The sequence below is a fragment of the Limulus polyphemus genome, unplaced genomic scaffold (assembly GCF_000517525.1).
Source record: "Limulus polyphemus unplaced genomic scaffold, Limulus_polyphemus-2.1.2 Scaffold723, whole genome shotgun sequence".
Taxonomy (NCBI): domain Eukaryota; kingdom Metazoa; phylum Arthropoda; class Merostomata; order Xiphosura; family Limulidae; genus Limulus; species Limulus polyphemus.
Genome location: NW_013666333.1, coordinates 31,254 through 47,034, shown reverse-complemented (window position 1 = coordinate 47,034; position 15,781 = coordinate 31,254). Strand labels below are relative to the sequence as shown.

General features: G+C 33.2%; 1 protein-coding gene across 1 annotated transcript in view; it reads left to right on the top strand.

Moving 5' to 3' along the window:
* LOC106460177 (elongation factor 1-delta-like) overlaps positions 1 to 15,781 on the top strand; it is a 29,219-nt gene that overhangs the window by 3,445 nt on the left and 9,993 nt on the right. Inside the window, 6 exon segments of the mRNA XM_013919863.2 lie at positions 4,055 to 4,159; positions 9,934 to 10,033; positions 11,507 to 11,604; positions 11,800 to 11,868; positions 14,317 to 14,364; positions 14,366 to 14,384. Coding sequence (XP_013775317.1) covers positions 4,055 to 4,159; positions 9,934 to 10,033; positions 11,507 to 11,604; positions 11,800 to 11,868; positions 14,317 to 14,364; positions 14,366 to 14,384 — 439 coding nt within the window.

Genomic DNA, 15,781 nt, shown 5'->3' with positions numbered 1-15,781 from the left:
TTAGTTAGCATAAATCAGTTAAATGACGAAAACTTAGGTGTCTATTTACTTGTAACCACTCAGTGTAGATAGTATACTGCAGGGGTTGATTACATTATATTAAAATGATTTTGAATATGCAAATCAGCAAGTCATATGCCAGCCACACCCAATATAAAGTTTCGGGGTAACGGCATGTATCAGAAGTACATTGTGACATTGTTTGGCATTTCCTTGGAAGTGTGATGCAACTGAAGATTGGTTGCTTTTGGGAAGAGTATGTAACAGACCTTTCCAATGAAAAATATTAACACTTGGATCATGAAAGATATGTTCAGATAGGGGATTTAGAATTCCCAAGGATATTACACTTGTACTTAATGGCATTATAAAACAAAGGAATATGGATCAACTTGGAGCACCAGAACCATCCAAAAAGGAACCAACAACAAGTCATACACAAGTCTTGGTAAATAAAATGTAGCATCTTATAGCAGGTGAGAATCCACAAACACAAAGGTCACAAAGCTGTCCACGTGACCCTAGCAACAGTACACAACATAAACAAGAAGTATCTCCATGTGGAAAGTGAAATAAGTTTTGTGTACACAAGTCGCTTCCATGACCTACCTGTTTAATTTTCACACACCATAATCATAAAAGATCTCCACATGGAAAAGCAACACATGTACATAATCTACTTCCACGACCTACCTGTTCAACTGTCTTATACCTGAAGCAGCTGGAACATGATACACTTATCCATGTTATTCCATGCAAAAACATACTAGTCAAGTCACTGGGTGCAGCAACTATGGTCTGTTGAAACTGGTGCTGGGAAATTGTTGTCCTTATGCACAAGTAATAGTGTTATGCTTCAGACATGACAGCTTTACAATAGAGCCTTTTGCAATCAGTAGATAGATCTTGACTGGACTTGACAACATTGACTATAACAGAGTGGTAAAGCTCTAAAACCATTTTATCATAAAGAACTCAAACTTTGAATACCAAAATTAACATTTATGGAAGAATATGTTCAGAAATGTTATCATGAGCTATTGATAACAATCATGAAGTTTGAGTGTGAGATATACTGCTGAACAAGCTCCACACTTAACTTTTAACTGTTAACACGTTATAAAGTGACAGTCAATTCCACTGTTCAACTAATGATGGGTTATAGATGTTGCTGACTTGAGGAGTGAACCTTAAGTTCTCTGGCCTAGCTGTTTAACCCACGTGTCTCAAAAAACTGCTGTTCATGTTGAAATTACCATATACAAAGTTTTTAAATATGCTATTGTCATTATTGAAGCAAAATTCTGTAAAACTTATGTCATAATCTTTCAGAAAATGTTATCATACTGAAAATTTGAAGGAACCTGAAACACAAAATTTGTATGTAGTAGGTATTTATGGATTTGACTTTTTTTTCTTTTTATTTTTAACACTTGGGCTTTTCCTTATGAGTATAACTTACAAAACATATCCCAGCATTGATTATTGTCTCCAGATGTGTTATAAAAAAATAATTTAATACATATTTCCAGGAAAATTATTAAGAATAACAAGTTATATAATTCAAGTGGTTCACTAAACCTACGTGAAGGATCGTTTTTGCACCACAAAGTATCAATTCATTTACATAACAGATGTGTTCCAAAATAAATTTCTTAAATTGACACTTGATTGTTCTAAAAACATGAATTGAATAATTAATTGGCACAAACATAGTATTGACATTAGTGATATTTAGTAATCAGTTACAAATAATGATGATTTTGTATAGAATACTTACCAACATTCAACATTTTTATAGTAGGCATCAGTAATCAGTTCGAGATCATAAAGATGTTGAATCTGCAATGGACAAATTGAGAGTAATGTGGAAAAATTAAAATCATCTGCAGTTAATCAAATGTGCACAGGGGGGATGGTCCATTGGACCAGCCCCATATTGGAGAAGAAATGGTGATTTTAATTCTGAATTTACTCTGTGTATCTACATAAAATGAAGCAAGCTTTCAATAAAATGTACAAATATGTTTACACAAAATATCAGCTGCATTACAAAAGTATTTGCACTGAAGATATGCCTGTGAATTGACGATGTCAGTCTGATTCAGACTCTGAGAAGTAAGAGTACAAGGTCATATTTATGTGAATAATAAAAGTACTTTTGTCCTTTGCACAGTTCGCATATTACATTTACATCTTTAGAATCTCTGAAATGCATATAAACAGTTTTTTTTAGTATCCCTGTATATTGTATCTGGTATTTAGTCTGGTCTATTAAGAACTGATGCCAAATCAACAATGTATGATACAATGAACACTTCAACTCTGATATCAAATACATACCATTTTTTCAAAAAAAATTTTTGGCACGTGTATAGTGTTCAATCTTAACTCAATTTTTAAAAAACAATGATTATTTTATACACAATACTATAAAAATGAGATTGTTTGCCTATACTGGAAACAATTTTGTTTTTAAAGAATTGTGTATAAAATAATCGTTGTTTTTTAAAAATTTTGAGTTTTAAAGATATAATACCATGTTGAAAAGCATTCTGTGAAAGATCATGGAATATGCACTTTAACCCAAACCAATGCTTAAAGGATTAACATAATGTTTATCACAAATTTTAGGCTTAATTGTTCTAGTGCTTCATGAGCTTTTAGCATTTGAACCTTGAGTTTTAAAGTATCATACTCCATATATAAATAGCATTTCAGATAATCTTTTATCTCCCAGTGTTCAACCCAACTGATGTGTTCTGGTATTGTATGAAAGACCTCTTGGGCAGTGACTTGTGGGAGACAAAAGATAGATCTTCAATTTTTTTTATTTTTTTTTTTACACACCAATGATTTTGAATTCACAATGAACAGATGAAGAGGAATGTGGAAAAAAACAACAACACCTGCATTTAAGAGAATTTATAGTAAACTTTATGTTCAATAACAACTTTTGCATAAGACTGAGAGTTGGAATTATTCATGTGTGGAATTAAAACATTCTCTAGAACAGTATGGAAACTTCAAAGTGTGTATTGTACACTACATAGAATATGATAAGTGTACATTAGTTGCAGTTGTTACTGTAACACACCTATTAGCACTTGATTGTACTACATATATCCTTGTTTATTACATATATGTAAAGGATTTAATTTTTGGCACAAGCATCTTGCATTTAAAAAAGCTTATATCTGGAATATTTGAACATTATTAAAGATGTTTGAATTTAATTTTAGCAATCAGTAACAGTATTTCACTAAAGCTGATGCATACACATAATTTAAAACATTGAATATTAATTTCTGTATTTGTAAACTAAAGTAAATAAATTTAAAGTTTAATACTCGTATTGTTCTCAGTGTAGTTCATTTCATCACTTCCAGTTTTATTTGTTTGAAGAGAGGATAAGAGGACTTCTAAGATAAACTAAGTGATTCCTTAAGTATAATTTCAGTGATTCCTAACATTCTATGTCAGTATACTCAGTCATTGTACATTCATGTTCACAGTGTCATTTTGTTTAATTTATATGTAATTTTAGTAATACTTATTATTGGTTTTGCAGTTGCAGTGTGCACTTTTTAACATGCAAAAACTAGTAAAAAAATGTTTGATTTCTATTAATATTATGAGAACAGTTTTAAAAAAATGACAGATTTTTTGTTGGTGTCTGTGTGTAATAAAAATGTGTGAATACTAGATATTTGAAAGTTGAAATCCTGTACCAGGTAGCAGTAATTATATTTTGATAACTTAAGTTTAAAACAATTTAGCAGAAAATCATAAATTGAAACCACTATTATTGTAGTAGAATAAAGTATAATTATTTCTGTATTTACAGTTTTTGTATCTCTGTGTTGTATAAAAGAAAGTTCAACAGAAGATAATAATACCCCTATATCTTTGCCAATATTTTTTATTTACTGATTTTTAGCACCCAAGACCTCCTCCTTTTTAAGACTATTTGTGCTAATAATTCATAATATATAAACTTGGAACAGTTACATTTCATTGAAAAGCAAGTATAGGAAAACTTTCCTTTTGTCAGGAAAAGCAGTACATGAAGAGCTCATTAAGCAAGCAAGCTCCACAAATATCTCTTGTTGATGAAATTGCCCAAGTGCGTCAACACATAAAAAACTCCCTGATGTCAGTGAGTAACAACTCTTGCCATTATCCAATGATCTAATGAATGTGCACACTGCTGTTGTGGCTTTCTTATTTGTCCTGCATGTATCCTGACATGTTTTGTTCTTTCAGTTAACATTGAAAACATGGATGCAAACTTGGAAGTGTTTTTTTAAGTATAAAAAAAAAGTTTGAAGTACTATTGTATATTCATGCTTTCTTCCCTGAAAACAATATTTGAATGATAAGTTTCATCCTAGGATAGAGGACTGTAAATACAAGGAATTAGGTACTAAAATTGTTTTTTAAAGGATCTAAAAGTTTATCTCATGTTATAGAAATTTTAACATTTTTGTGTCTTGAAGATATAAAGAGAGAATATAATTGTTTGTTCACAGACAAATAGAAATCTTTCAAATGTGTTTCATTAATATAAATTTTAAACAACCTAGTTCTTACAGATGATTACTTATGTGAAAATAGCTATATTACTAAAATTATGCTAATAAAAAATGATTGTGTCGATGAGGCTTTTTCCTTAATCTCAACAAATTAGATATTGAAAATTGTCCAGAATATAACATAATTGTTTAAATGAAGCATGGATGCTGATATTGTTTATGCATTACCCTAAATATTTGAAAATATGATGAAGCAGAATAGTATCTGACCTTTGCTTATTTTTCTTATTATAACATATGGACAATAAGAGACTATTTGGAACTTCAGACTTTCCTTGCACATCCACCCTTGAGAACAAGTAAAAACTTAAACAGACCATTTATTTTTCAGAGAATTATCAGTTCGCCTTCTAAACTTTTGTAAAATACTAGCCTGCACTACTCCAACCTGCAACTATTCTATACGGCAGTCACCTGTCAGAAAAATATAATTGGTCTTCCTCCATTCACTGCAGCTGGGACGTATTTTTCCCAGTGCAGTGGGAAATATACCTTCCAGCTGCAGTGGAAGCGTTAACTGGAGCTTGCCATTCATTTCCAAATTTTAAACTTTTGTACTCTCATCCTATATTTAGAATATAATACAAAGAAATCAAGATCTTTATCCTTTTGATCCACTGGATAATATGTGAACTTCAATAAGAGCAAAGATGTAAATAATATTTTTTTTTACTACTGTGGCTTCTTGTCTTCAATTATCGGCGGAAGATGCTACAGCCTTGGTTCTTTAGGAATTGGCTGCTTTCAGATGGGCTCCTGTGTTCAACAGCATGTGATTACAGCTGCAGGTGCAGTGTTATTGGCGGAGAAAGTATCAGCCGTTATTCGTCAAGAGATGGCTTCATGTGGGCCGAAGGATCTCCCGACTTACAAACAATTCTGCCATTACATGAGGACTTAGATCAGGATAATACAAACTTGAACAGCCTTTTCACCTTTTCCTGTGAAGGCACGTTCTTAGCCTGTTGAGCACCTAGACCTCAGTCATCATTTTTAGACTTGATATCATAAGTATGATGAATTTTTTCTTTGTCACCCATGTCATTTGATCCTTCCCCTTATTAACTGTAGTACCTAGTTTTTGGTTTTTCCCCATTCACCATTAGTATGCTGTGCTCCACACATACTGCAGAGGCTCATGCACTTGCAAATCGTTTTTCAGCAAACCCTTGGATCATTTGAATTTTGTCATAAAGACTCTCCCTTCTTTTCTTCACACTTCCCACCTTATCACCTGTTCCAGTTCCTTTCCTCCCTCAAGGTGCCATTGAACAGGTTTCTCCTGTGCTTCAAGAAATCTATTCCCAAATTTTTTCTGTCTCCAATAAGACCAGGTATTGATATCCTGTTTTTGATCTCTCCCTTCTGAATTGCTTCCTTGACATGCCTTAATTCACCATGGAATCCTACGTGTATCTCAGATAGGCATTTCTTCTAGGGCTTTGGATGATGAGATTCAAGGTACCCAATGATTATCCTCACATCCCTATTGCTTGGGCTTCACATTATTATTTATGTTTTGTCTACAAATATACATGTTTATTAATTCTAAGTTCCTCCTTTTGTGCTTGTCTGTTGGGTTGTCTGGTCATTTGCCCATTTCCTACATTTTTGCAGGCTCAGTTCCCATCATTATTTGGAAGACTAGCTTCTTCTGGCTCCATCCTTCAGAGTCTTCCACACACACCCAACTTCTCATCAGAGAAGCTGCTTGGGTGGGTTGGATTATCAAGATGGAGAAGTCCATTATCCACCAATATCTTATTCATCTGTGGGTGTTTTATGACGCATCTCAGTCAAGCCCAGCCTTCTCTCCATCTGTAAGCCATGGAGTTTTTAGTTCAGAGGGCACTGTCAGTAATTGATGACAGGTTCTGTATCTTTAGGGGACTTGAGCATCGCTAGAGGCTCTTATCCTACTGGGCCATGCCTACATGTATTCCTTGCAGTGGGTATTAAATGACCAATGACACCTCTTCGGGAACCCTCAGGATTTACATGTATCCCTTCCTGCTTCCTTTCAGTTGACTTCCTGAGGTGGTTAGATAGAGACAACATCACAAGGGAGGTACCTATTCACATTTTCACAGATGACACATTGTTAAGGTGGGGTGTGAGCTGCAATACACAGAAGATTTTGGGCTGTTAAACTCTGGAAGAGTTAGGTCTTCAAATCAACCTTTTGAAAGTCCTTGCTGTTCATTGGTAGATGGTTCAATTTCTATCATCTCTATGGGACATAACAGTAATGATTCATTCTAACAACTTGATGGTTGTCTCTTACATCCCCTGAGAAGGAGCACTTGATCCCCAGTCCTTATGTTCCTGCACTCTAGAACTCCTCTTCTGGGCTCACAGCAATCAAATTCATTTGCTGGCATATCACATACTGGATGCCCTCAATCTTGTCACGGTTTACCTGTACCATCCTGAAATGTTTCTACCCATGGAGTGGTTTCTCAAACCCAGATATTCTGATAGCTATGTTCTCAGTTGGATATTCCCCAACTGAACGCATTTGTGACTCAATTGAATGTCAAATTTCCTATCTTTTGGTCCCCAGCTTCACATCCTTTGTCTTTATCCATGGATTGGAAGGACCTTTTCCTTTATAAATACCCTCCCATCTGTCTTCCACCTCAAGTAATTTCTCTTATCCAATCCACATCTAGTTCTTCTTGTGACTCCTTTTTGTCTTGCTCAACCGTGGTTTCTATCTCTGTCCCTTCTCCAGGACCTACCTCCATTACCTTTTCCTCTTTCCTTGTTCCTCCTCCATCAGTTTCACTCAGGGGTGCTTCATCCCTCTGTTCCCACACTCTTACTTCATGTGTGACTTTTGTCTGGTCCATTGCGAGGGGTTCGGGACTATCCACACATGTATCATTCCTGTTGTCTCACTCTGTCCATTTCTCACCCATGTCTGTGTTTCAACATAAGTGGAGAATATACTGTTGTTGGTCTATCCAGCATGGATTCTCAGATATCTGATTTTTTACATGGTTGTTTGACAAGGGTCTGTCATTTCAACCATTGTGGGCTATAGGGTAGCCTTTCATTTTTGCTGTGTGTTTTCCTCTCCAGTTATTTCCCTTTTATTTTGGTCTATGCGTCTCCATCCTCCTCCTCATTCCACTCAGTTGTCAAACTGGAATCTAAATGTTGTTCTCCATGTCCATTCCCTTCCTCCCTTCAAATTGCTAGCCTCATGTTCCTTAAATTACCTTTCCTTGAAGAAAAATTTTCTTCTCCTTTTGTTTTGTGGACGTGGCTAGTCAGACTTGTTTTCCATCAATGTTCACTGATTTTGTACCACACATCCTATGTTTTTTTATATCCTAACTGTTCCTTCCTTCCCAAAACATCAGCTGCTCACAAAGGTGATTTTGCTTTCATCCTTATTTCCCTTCCTTCCATAACCCATATTTACTCCCCCTCTGACCTGGATCTTCACTTGTGTCCAGTCCAGGCTTTACGGTGTTATGTGTTGCACACAGCACACTTCAGTGGCTCTCACTCCCTTTCTCCTGAATCTTGCCAATTGTTCTGTGTTTTGTCCCATCAGATTCATCATCTTCCAATGTCCTTGGCTGCTCATTTCCATCTGTTGGAGAAGATTGTGTAGGCTAGCATGTGGACCACTCCCATAACCTTTGTGTTGCACTACTTGTATCATCTGGTGGTTCCATGCTCAGCTGGATATCATCTTCCCCCTGTAGCTGTTCTCCATACTTCGATACAACTGTGAGTGGGTAAGTTAATTTTGTTTCATTTATCCATATTTTTTCAGAGGCCTACTTTCATGCTATGGATCCCACTCTGTGGTGAGTGCTGCCTGTCCAGGTATACTGATATCCAAAATCTGAACCATGAGATCTATAAGTTCTATCACACTCGCTGTTGAGATGTTGTGTTCCACAAGAGTTCTTGCAGGTTCTTCTTCACAGTATATTGCATCATAAATATGTTTGTACTGGACCATACACTTGTGGACTAACATGAGTAGAGAAGAAAAAATTACTGCTCATCTCTAACATTTTTTAGATTGCCAGAATTGAAAATGGTCTACTTTTAAAATAGGGTTTCATGGTCACACATTTGGCTTTCTCCAGTGATGCGTTCCTATGGACTCTCCAACATGTTTCTTCCCCCTTCTTCCAGTGAAGTACAGGAATTCTTACCAGCTAGTAGCTGCTGGGGTGGTGGATCATGAAGGAATCCTCCTGAGTGTGTACAATTCCACTCAGTCAAGAGTAGGGCAGTGGTGTTCTGACTGTGGAGAAGGCAGGACTATCCTTCTGCTGCAGGTCTTGTGTTTTATTCCAGATTCCTTTGGTGTGGACTGGATTTTTCTATTTTACAGTTCACCTCTCTGGCTGGCAGCCCTCCTCCTACTGCTGCCTGGATGTCTGTTCCTGGGTGATTGGAATTAGGTGAGAGTTTCAAGGCTAGTGGCAAGCAAACATTTGCACACTGTGAGAAAAAGGTAAGTATCTTTCAAAAATATATTTTCAGGGTAGGAAGATATTAACTTCCATTTTCTTCTTTCACTGCAGCAATTCATAGCTTACAAAAAATGTAAAGATTTCATAAATAAATAGTAATTTAATCATCTAAAGTAATTGAAAATATTATTTAACACAATTTCCTTATTTTTGATTATGGATGGAAAGATAAGTTATTTCAGACTTCTTCCATTTCCTTTTGAACTACCTCAGTGTGTTTACTGGTATTTACAACTCAACTTCTCATCTTACTTTAAATTTTGAAAGAGGGCCAGAAAATGGATATAATTTACAAACCCTCAAAATTAGTGAAATTGGATTGACAAAAAATTTCCATACATACATATCTTAGAAACACATATTGCATGAGTACCAGCCAGAGTAAAATATTTGAGCTTTATGCTTGTGTGTTATGATATCATTGATGTGTGTCTTCTATGTTGAAAGCCTACTAAAAGCAGTAGAAGGGCAGCAAGCTTTTCATGTGATTGTATACAGCTAATAAATGCTTTAATAAATTGGGCCAAGATTCAGTTGGTTTTGGTTTTCAACCATTATATCCAGTAAGATAAAGCATGAATGACCGAAAATAGAATGACTTTTGCACGCTATATCCAGATTAGATAAATCTTGGTTTACCAAATACAAGTTGACTGCTGTATGTAGTTTCTCAGAAAAGTAGGAAAAAACGTTGCTATTTCACAATCATGAATGTTTGCCTGGACATTGCTTGCTTGTTATAGGTTGAAAATTTATAATTCTATAATGTGTATTGAGAGTCTGTTTTTTGTTAACTAAGTTTACAAACTCATTGGCAACTTTGAAATGTTTAGGGTGATGCTGGTTCTGTGAAAGGATGTAGCACTCAAGATGTATCAGAGATGGTGTCACAACTTCAGCACTTGGAGATAGAAAATACTAATATTAAAAACAGTAAGTTCATGAGAGCTGAAAATTAAAGTATTTGTAATTCTTCAAGTCTTTAAATATGTTTTTAGGTTATATATTTAATGTGGTTTTTATCATCAGAAGTACATTTTTTTTCTTAAAAATTAACTGCTAGTGTTCTTTTATGAAAATTACTTGAAGTTAATTTAGTATGGTTTGTACATTTTTGCCTCACAAAATCCTGGAAATCATTATTGATATTTTAAGCTTTATGTTGTTTCCTAAAATACATTGAAATGGATGAAAAGTAGCTAAGATTTCAATTTTAGTGTAAATTTAACATAATATTGCATTTCAAATAGTTGGTTTATTGCAGTGTTTCTGTTGTTTTTATGAAGTAACTTATTAAATATTGAAATTATTCTACAACTCTGAACTTTTATCCCTAAAGGCATCTTAGAGCTTTATGATTATAATATACCAGGTATGTACGAACTAAAAGCAGAATATTGTTGTTAATAGTTTTGTCGACAAGTAGAAATACATGTGTATATAAAACACTTTAACATAAAAATATTATATTTATAAGAACTATTTTTATATATATAATATGACAAACTTTGCAATAAATAAATGTTAACAGTAATAATAATATCTCAATTCTTAGCAAAATGTTTCACTAAATATTCCATGAAATTTCCCTGATAATTTTTGTCATTTAAGTTGGGTATCAATTTCTTTACCAATGACCTTGAAATCATGTATTGAGGAGCTGGAAACTATTATACATAAGAATATTTTATAACCAAAAGTAGTAATATGTAAGAACTTGGAGTTAGAATGTATTGTACTATAAAAGCTTAACTTTGATAGATGGAGTTGTCAGTTTTAGCTAGTCTAAATTAAGTGATGAAAATAATTTTTAAGCCATTCCTAAATTGGATAATAGATTTGTGTATAGATTGGAAAAAACTTAAAACAAAATGTTGGTAATATTTTTTAACTCTGAAAAAACAAGGCATTATTTAATGGTAGGCTTAGCTACCTAAATAGAAAATGTTTTACTTACTTGTTTAAGAAACTAACTTAGCATTCTACACACTATCACCTAGTAAATTTTGGAACACCCATGAAAAGCACCTAAAAGTAACAAAATGTAAACAAAGGAACCAAGAAGTGAAAATTCAGTTTCTATAACCTGTTACAACAGTTCTAAGGCTTAGGCTTTAGATATGTTTTGAAATTGATAATCTTCTTTGTTTTCAGAAACCATCATACATAGAGAGATTGCCCTCTGCCAGCCATGTTAAAAATTGTGAAAGTTGATGAAACTTGTACATGCATTATTAATGATACCTGATGAGAAAATTTAGATTTTAGCACTATACGTTTCTATCATTATTTCTGCTTTCAGAATTTGAGGTAATGTGCATATTTTATAAAAAAAAAATTCAAAATTGTTAACTATTCTTTCTTCAAGAACAGCATATTTTTATTTCTCTCTCTCTCTCTCCTCAGTTATTGCCAACCTAACCAACTTAGTTTCCAATCTTGATGCCAGAGTCAATGCACTTGAAAATAAAAATACCCTAGCAGCCACTACTGAAACTAATAAGGTTTGTTTATTTCTTATTGGTCAATAGCCTGTAGAACTAAAGTATAAGTTATGTCCTGGTTGAGTTATTTCCTTGTATAACATGTTAGCTTCAAGAAACTGTTTAAAATTTTGTAATGGCATGCATATTTTAAGTATAAATAAAATAATACTATAAACTATTTTCAGGTGTTTAAAGTTCCTGTTTTTCTTGTAGTTACAACCACCAAAACCTGTGGCTAAGAATGATGATGATGATATTGATTTATTTGGTTCTGATGAAGAGGTAAATATATCAGTTAATTGTAATATTATTGTTTGATTTTAGTTCTGTTTAGTATCTCGCTAATATATACTATTGTTTTTAGAGTTGTGAAAGTCATAAATGTAACAAGTAAGTCTACGAAGATAATTTTTAAACATGATAGAATGATCTTAGACAGAGAAATTTACCAGAATTCATTGGATTTTTTAGAAATTACTTGAACCAGCTTTTTACCATGAAAAAATAAAGCTAAATAAGAGCATTCTATTCTAACAAGACAAAGAAAGGAATAGTTTTGTAGGGATAAGTAACTACTATAACCTTCTCAAAAGTAATATTACCTATTTTTTGCTTGATTCAATTAATTTTACTAATTTTACTTTTCAGTATGTAGTTGGTACTGTGTATGCGAATCCTACATTGAATTTAATGTCAAAGTAAGTTTTGGTTATAAATATTTTCCCCTCAGTTAATTCTTATCATGAGTATGATATGCCATTTTTCTTTAATTACCATGCAGTGAAAACACCCATTCTACTTTAAAGTACCAGGAAATTGGGCTTGTGAATTAGTTTGTGCTTTGAATTAATTAAACTTTTGGCAACCCCTAATTAATGGCTTCCCTCATTTGTTCTCAACATTAAACATATGTTTCCAGTTGTTGAAAATAATTACTACAATAAAGTTTAAAGAAATGGGAGAGAAAAAATTCAGGCTTAGAAATGGCATTAATTTGTACCATGTGTAGTATGTGAAAAGTTTGAATGATTTAAAAGTCACTGAAAGCAGTAACTGCTCCAAAACATTTGAATTTATTTTGGTTTGTTAGGAATATCAAACATAAATACATAGCAAGAATAACTTTACATTTTATAATTAAATTACTTTTTTAAAACTAAAACAAAAAATAACTATATCTAGACCAGTTAGAATTAATTTTTCAGGCATTGATTCTTGTCATGGTTATTTCTGACTGGATCTGTTAATAATAACTAATTGTCCACTTTTAAGACTGTCTTATTTTGTAACTTATGTGGTTGATAAACTACTTTAACTTGTTAATTACTTTCATCATTAAACCAACCCAACTGATGAACTATTTGACTAGAGAGTAGATATGTTGGTAAACAAATTGACCAGAGCATTGTTTTCTTCTTATAGCCTGTAAAACAGTGTGGTGTACTGGTTAGCATGCCTGGATTATAAATCTGAGCATTCATGGCCTGTTACTGCAGAAACACACTTCACACTTTTGAGCTAAGAGTAACGGTTAAATTTCATTATTCAGTCAGATAACAGTAGCACAATAGTTGGTGAAGGATGGTATTGCCTAGCTCTATTCCATGTAGTCTATTAGATTAAAATTATGGTTGGCTAGTGCAAAAGCATGTTATTTAACTTTGTATGAAAATTCAGAATCAAACAAAAGATAGTTTGTATACTAGTTGCTCAGTGCTTAAACAACAGGCTATCTGAACTTCTATACTACTTTGCCAGAATACTGGCTGTTCAGTTACTTTATGTGTTAAACTATTTAAAAAAAAACTTTGCACTTTCCGGTCATTATCCAAAAGTCATAACAGAGATTTCTTGTGGTAATAACACCCGAAAGCATTGGGGATATCCCATCTATCAGACAAAAAGCAGATGAGTATCCAGTCAGCAGTCATGGAAAATTTAATAAGCGTATAGAGTTGAGTGCTTACACCTTCAACGTTTCAACTCTTACTGCCTTTCACTGTCTGCAGCCAGTTGTGGGAAGGCAGTTAAACTTAAAAAGATGTAATAAAGTTAAAAGTAGAAATATTCTACTAAGCAATGCCTACAACCCTCCACCCTTAAAAGTTCTAAAAAATCCTTAAAGTAGAATAAATGCCACCCTAATAATTCTACTACATGTTGCTCCCAACCTCCACTCTTTTCTGAAAATGACTTATTTAAAAAAGATCTTAAAAGAACTACAAGACTTACCTCAAGTAGTTCATATTGTCACATTATTCAAGTATAGTACGGGATAGCTGAAACAAGCCCAGCCTTTCCACCATTTCAGTGTAGGATTCTATCTATTCTGTATGTGGAATTGAGGTTTTTTCTCAGAAGTTAACATTTTCTTTACCTGAAAATGTATTACTGATAGTTACTTACCTCCTACCTGCATTTTCTTTGTGCCATGTTTATGAAAGAAGTTAATTCAAGCACAAGTGCTTAGGGAGAGCTACTGCTCAAGGTAGTTGAGTCATCCTCTTGTTGGTGGAGGGCTATCATTGCATAATAATGTCATCATTCACTAGCGCAGTTCATGTACAACACTGTTTTTTTTATATAGGAGATACCTCAAAGCTAGTGGCATGCAAGTCTCAAAGGCAGGTGTGTGAGTAATTCAACCTGTTCTGTGTGAAGAGGTATCTGTCAGAAATAAATTTTTATACACAGAAAATGTTAACTTGTGTTTATTTAATGATTCTGTAGGAAGATCAGGAAGCCAACAAACTCCGAGAGAAAAGACTTGAAGAATATGCAGCAAAAAAAATCTAAAAGTAAGAAAGCTAAATAGGATTTGATATTCAGTAAAAGTCTGATATATAAAGGATAAAATTTTGTTGATAACAATATACTAACTAAATTTTCAGCTTCTGGATCAAACAGAAATTAAGACTTTTAAAAAAGATAAAAGTAGATAAACTTGATTGATGGGTAAACTGCAAAAATGAAAGAAAATTTTAGAAATAAATAATTCACAGAACATGTTAAAAAAGGCTCATGTATTTGAATACTTAAAGAAATATTTTCTACTTTATTTTCACAAAGCTTTGAAGTGAAAGTTATGAGGTTTACATTTTTTGTAGTGAACCAAGAAGGAAATAACACTTTACATTTTTATAACTCATATATAATTTCTAAATCTCATGAACATCAATTCTTTAGCAAGACATTTTTTTCCTCCTTTTGTCTTTGGATGTTTCTATGGATTAGCCTGTGGATTAGTGATTGGGAACTCCTGTTGTAGATGATGAGTAACCACTTATTCTTAGGAATGATCATCCTTAAAACTGAATGAATTTCTTATTTTTAAAACCAATTTAACTGCAATGTACCTGTGATTATGCTCTATTCAATAAAGAAACAAATTTATTTTTCTAAGTATATTGTGATTGTTATCCTACATAGTTAAATTATTAAAATTGATTTTAGGTATATCTACATTTTAAAATAGGAATGACCAGTTTCTTCAACATTTTGATGATTTTGATATAAATGCAACAGACAGTGATCCATTAAGTTTTAATTATTTCATGTTACAGCTAATTTATTTGTGTAGCAGAGTTTACTACTAACAATAACCTAATATTAACCATAGAATTTCTGATGAGGTTCATATGACTCATCGGCTTTTTAAGCACATTTTTGTAAATTAATTATGTACCAAATTTCTTGTGGGTCCATTACTTTATTGTTTACAGGGCCATAATAACATAAGAGTCACAAAGAAATTGAAAAAAAATATTGTCAACATTGCAATTAAGCCCACTAATTAATGCTATATTTTACTTAGAAAAGGAGTGACTCATTTGTGTTTCTTTACACTGAGTGTTGTAACAAAGAAAATTCAATATATGTACCCCAGTGGTAATGAACTGCATAAAAATAATTTGGTAATTTAAGAGTTAAAAAACAGCTGTTGTAGTGCAACCCCCTAATAATCACTGTGTGTATTGTATATCTACAAACATAATGTAGATGTGTATTTCAATCATCATTTAGAATAAGAAATGTATTCTATTTAAAGATGTCATTGCTAAGAATCGACAGTCATTTGTCATCTACAAAATCACGTGTCCTGGCTTCATGAAATATATGGAGTCCACCACTATTTGGTTGAGTACCTGTATGAAATAATATATTCCTAGAAAACTGGAGGGCTCATCAAGCACTA